Consider the following 5,268-nt stretch of genomic DNA (forward strand, 5'->3'; position numbering starts at 1 on the left):
AGAGCCATGGAGAGAAACGGGGGCACCGTTCCCGGGTACGCGGCTAGCTCGCTGGTGCTTGGACGGGAGGTCGCCCATGGCTCGATGGAGTCCATGCTCTCTCCCCTCCCAGGTTACCTGAGCGCCGGGACTGAAGGGCGGACGGGGTCGCGGAGATTGAGTTTTCAATCGGGTAGATTGGGTTTGTTTGGGGGCCTTTTGGTGTGGTCTAGTTGGATCGGAGGCTGCTCGTTCTGGCCCACTGATGTTCCTACCAGTCGCTAGATAGGAGACAGTCGGTGGATGGTTTGATGGAGGCAAGGCGTCCCGTTCCAAGACGTTAGTCCCAGTGACTTAGTAGTGCGCTCTGTCCCAGCTTCCAAGTCGGCCAGGTCGCCGTCCTGAATAAACTTCATTGACGACGGGAAGCCCGTCGAGAACGGGCAGAATAGAAACAACGGGCTGCACTGGACGTGCCAGCTGACTTGTCTGTCGGCCTGTCACCAGACCTGCCCGTTGGGAATGGAAGGCATGGCATGGCATGGCATGGCATGGCATGAAGGATGTCAAAGAGTTCGAGTTGGTCGTCGATTTGTCAGACCACAAGGAGAAATGGCCGCTGGTTGCAACCCAGCGTCAACAAAGTCAATAGTGCCGTCACATCACATCACATTTCTTTTGCATTGGCCCAACATTCACGACCGAGCAAGGCCATGGGAGCAAGAATTGCCCACTGGGGGAGGCCTGGGGGGTAACAGGCCGCGTCAACACGACTGACTCGACCTCTCGGAGGGGGGAGGTCGAGGTCTCGAGAGGTTGTCGAGGTAGTGGTACAAGGAAAGCCAGAGCAGGTGAGGTGTGGGGGTTGCGTTCGCATTCACCGAGAGAGATAGAGAGTGAGAGAGTGTGCGAGAAATAATGATCCATCATCCATCCCTCCAACACAAGAGCAACGGCAACGTTTGTTCCTACCTATCACGAAGCCCGTCGCATGGCACAGCCAGCCCACCACCACCATCCATTCACCTTGCGTAACCGCTGAGGATCCATCCCATCCCGGTCAAGGATAACTACATGCATACTTACCTTGAATTCAACCTCGGTATCTAGTATTATACTTGCCTGCTGCAAAGGCAGCAGACATGCGTGCTCAGCTCAGGTACCTCCGGTGAGAGCACAACTGCCGTGTAGCGCTTTATCCTTGTACACTCTGACCCTCGTTTTACTTGGTAGATACACATAAGACAAAAATCACAGGCGTCACTGGTGGTGAGGTGTGAGTGGTGGTAGGTAGTACCGAGTACGGTATGTATGGGCAGTATGTATGCTGGATACAATGTACAATGTACGATCATGTACATACCTCCTGCTAACATCATACCTACATCCAAGCACGTCCAGATGAGGTAAGGTACGCAAAGCCCGTCCCCTGCTGCGGGATCCTGGTCAGCCGGCAGGACGGCGGCAGGGCAGGGCCAGTCCCCGGGACTAGGCCCAAACGGGCCATCGGGGAATAGCCCAGCCGGGCATCTGGGTGGAATCGGGGATCCCACATGGTCCCCGAAGGCGGAAGGCCATAAAGCCCGAGCAGGGAGGGCATCCAATCACCGCCCCCCGCCTCCCCCCCCCCCTTACCCCCGCGACGTCATGGCCTCAGCTTCGAGGGGGGTAAGTGTATCTACGAGACTACTTACGAGACTACTACGAGACTACGAGTACGGTGTACCACCACCGGAAGGGAGTGCACATTCTCCGGCCTTGAAGGGGGAGGGGGGGGGGGAAGGGAAGGATTTCCTGAGATCTGCCCCCCCCCCCTCCATCTCGATCGATCCAGGTTACCGCGGGAGGGGTTGACCGTTTTTTCGACCAAGGATCAAGGCGCTGCCAGCCTGCTGCCACTACTGGGCCAAAATAAATAAAAATAACGTTGAAAACAAAAACTCAATGCAAGGATCCCAGGACTATGATAGCTGGGTGGCAGCATCTGATGAGATACATGCTACTCCGTACCGACCCCGAGTTCCCCTCGAGGCGCAAGAACGTTGACCCTGTCTGGGTGATAGGTAACGATGATGATACTACAGACTCATGTACCTACATAGATAGTAGTACCTTAGTATTGAAAGCTGTATGCCGCGGTTAGTGACTGGGCATGGACGATCATCCCCCTTTTACAGGTATATCCATCAACTCCAATTTCAATTCCAATTCCAATTCCAATTCCAATTCCAATTCTACACGGAGAAAAAAATCTCTACATCATTTCTACAACCCATACCCGTAAATAGCCCAAGATCATCTATTGAGCTGGGGAGATGGATGATCCAGTAGGTCCGATCCTATACCTATAGCTTACAATGGGTGAGGAGGAAAAGGAAAAAGAAACAACACCAACGGGAAAATTATCAATAGCATGCGCCCAGGACCTGTACGATTCTCGATGAATCGTACATATCGAGAGCCATACATGGAGTCGCAGTTGTTGATAATACTCAGTAATGATCGCAGTCCCGAATAGTTATTTATTCATCTTTTCTTTTTCCATGTTTGATCGATTTGAGTTTTTTCCCATGTTCATTGGCTTGATACAGACTCCTGACAGCAGTGCTCGGGCCTCCTGAGGTTCGCGGACTTGGAGCCCGACAGTCAGGAAACAGCGGCGGATGCGAGAGAGCCGTTCGCTCCACCCTTCCTTCTTCCCCCCCCCCCCTTCCTCCGTCCATCCCTCCATCCCCCTCCCCCCATACAGGGTGTCCTGCAGTCGGAAAATCCTTGTCCACCTGCCTTGTCCACTGTGCCGTCTATTCGGGGGTTGCACGACAGCCTGCAGGCAGTGTGTGGGCGGGCATAAGTACTACACTGGCAGACTCGCTTACAAATGCCACTTTTTCTTTTTTAATCCTGGTCGTGGTGATGCGGTGTTTATTTCTGTCCTCCAACCCACCAAGGTCCAGGGATTGAGCGGGAGTCCAAACTCATCTGCTTGCTACATCGAGATGAGTATAATTCAAAGTACTACCTACCACCTTGGGCCCTGGCATCTATCTACTACTCTACTCCGTGTAGTCGGCTAAGCAGTAGCTGAAGATCCATAGTTTATAGATACCAGGTGCCCGGCCAGGCACTTGCTGAATACAAGCCGGATTAGGCAAGTGGCAGGGCAGATCCCGGACGCGCCTGCACGCTAAGGTACGAGCGAGCCGGGGTTTATCTCAAATACTTCCCGTGTCTCTGATTGGTACCCAATCCCTAGGTACGGTCGGGGACCAAGTCGACCTAAGACAAAGTGGTCGTAGCTCTGTACATCAATTGATTCTTCTCTGTGGGAATTTTTTTTTTTTTTTCTTTTTTGGTTTTAGACTCCTGGCTGTGTGTCAGTTGTGGCCCCTTCGTGATAAATCGATAGTCGCGGGTTCCCCTTCCCTTCCCTTCCAACCCTACTTCCGTCCAGCTGGGTCTGGTTGCAATTGAGACGTCGAGAATGGAATCCTTCAAGTCATGCGCGCAAATGCGGGGAGGTACCTTACATTATTCGGTTCATCGCTTGAACTGGACCATCATGATAGTAATACTACATACCCACGTAGGTATGGTACGTATACTAGTAGGTAGTAACTAGATAACTCAGGTTACTAGTGGCGAGCACAATCATATCATATCCGGGGGAGAGAGGATCTTCTTTCCTGACTGGGTGATTCCATTACTATGTATGTTCTCGAGGGTCGTGTGTGTGTGTGTGTACTGTGTACACAAATGATATATATATACATTCGGCCCGCCCGCCGCAGCCATCCATCCATCCATCCATCACGATATGTGATCCCGGATAGGAGATGAAGTAACACTGTGTTATTCAAGTAAAGTAAATAATCGCTACTGGTAGTTTTACGATTTACGGAGACCATACATACCTGACATACATACTATACGTACTACGGTACACTGTAGTACATACCAGGTTCCTTGTATGTATGCATCTCGGTTTGTTTGTTTGTACGCGGTACTCCGTACCACGAGGGTTAGGTAGATCGCAAGTACCCGTCCACATGGCAGTTTTGTAACCTCCCACGACGTAGATGGCGTTTGACACCACCACCACCACCACCACCACCCATGACCCTGTTTATCGAATTCTGATTCAATAGCACATCCCAAGTTCCGGGGCAGGGGGGAGGGCAAAGGGGGGCCAGTCTGTAGGGGGGCGAAGTCAGTTCTTTGCTCCGAATAAGTCCAGGCGCTGCGGGCGGGGACATACGTTGGCAGACGTTGACATTGTAATAGTATGGGTACGGGGGGGAGGGGGGGGGGTTGTCATGGGGAGGGGACATCTCCACTAACAAATTTGTTTCTCCTATCTGTTCTACTGGGTCTCAGGGCTGTAACTTACAGTTGCCCGAGGGCTGATTCCGAGCTGGGTCCCGCACCGCGAACAATTTGATTTCTTGTGTTCATCATCGCTGCGTCGTTGCAGAGAATTGAAAGGGGGTGGGGGGGGCTTTTGGACAGGAATATCAGGCCAAAAAGGGAGAGGGAAAAAAAAAAAAAAAAAAAAAAAAAGGACCGCTCTGCGAAACAGACTACCGGAAAATCCCATTGTCATCTCGTTTAGAAGGGACATGGCGAGTCAAATGCATCGAATCCATGATCCAGATCTTACCTGTCAATTGCCAGATTAATCTCGATTAATCTACGCCGTATGGGGCATCTAGTCCTCCGTACTTGTCAGTCTGTCAGGCCCAGCAGAATCTCCCACCCGACCGGACATCCCCGTTTATCATTCCCTTTACGGGACTAGCGCTGCGGTTCCAGAATGACAAATACCTTATTTTGGCAGCCCAATCAGCCGCGAGATCGGAGCAGTGGTTCGTCACGTCATGCGGTTCAGGGGTTCGTGCTTCTACCCTATTCTGCTAGGATACCGGATAGATACTATCGGTATGACAGTAGTACAGAGTGAACCCATCCACCTCGCTTCCAGTTCTGACTTTGGGATGCCGATGGGCGGCCATGCCCAACGGCTTCTGACTCGTGGCAGTTCCCCTGGATCCCATCCGTGAACCTGTAAGCGACTTCCGTTCCCTAGCGGGCTCTGTACCCAAGGTTCGCGGGCAGGTTATGGAGCTTTGAATTTCCGGTAGCGACGGTTGGTGACAAGTGATAGCTTATCTCCCACCGCCAATGGGTCGCCTCATAAGGCGGAGGTGTGCCAGTGGGATGATTGATCATTGAGGCAGCCCATTGACGTATGTATAGTATGTACGATGTACGATGTCGGGGTAACGTGATACC

At 52.1% G+C, this 5,268-nt stretch overlaps 1 protein-coding gene across 1 annotated transcript; it reads right to left on the minus strand.

Moving 5' to 3' along the window:
* Nucleotides 1-609: 609 nt before the first annotated feature.
* Nucleotides 610-1,099, minus strand: BO70DRAFT_360715 (uncharacterized protein; the record flags this gene model as incomplete). The annotated part of the gene is made up of 1 exon (XM_025542854.1): nt 610-1,099. A coding segment is annotated over exon 1 (268 nt), but the record flags the coding sequence as incomplete, so codon positions are not given.
* Between the last annotated feature and the right edge of the window lie 4,169 nt (nt 1,100-5,268).

This window comes from Aspergillus heteromorphus (assembly GCF_003184545.1).
Source record: "Aspergillus heteromorphus CBS 117.55 chromosome Unknown BO70scaffold_7, whole genome shotgun sequence".
NCBI classification, from domain to species: Eukaryota; Fungi; Ascomycota; class Eurotiomycetes; order Eurotiales; family Aspergillaceae; genus Aspergillus; species Aspergillus heteromorphus.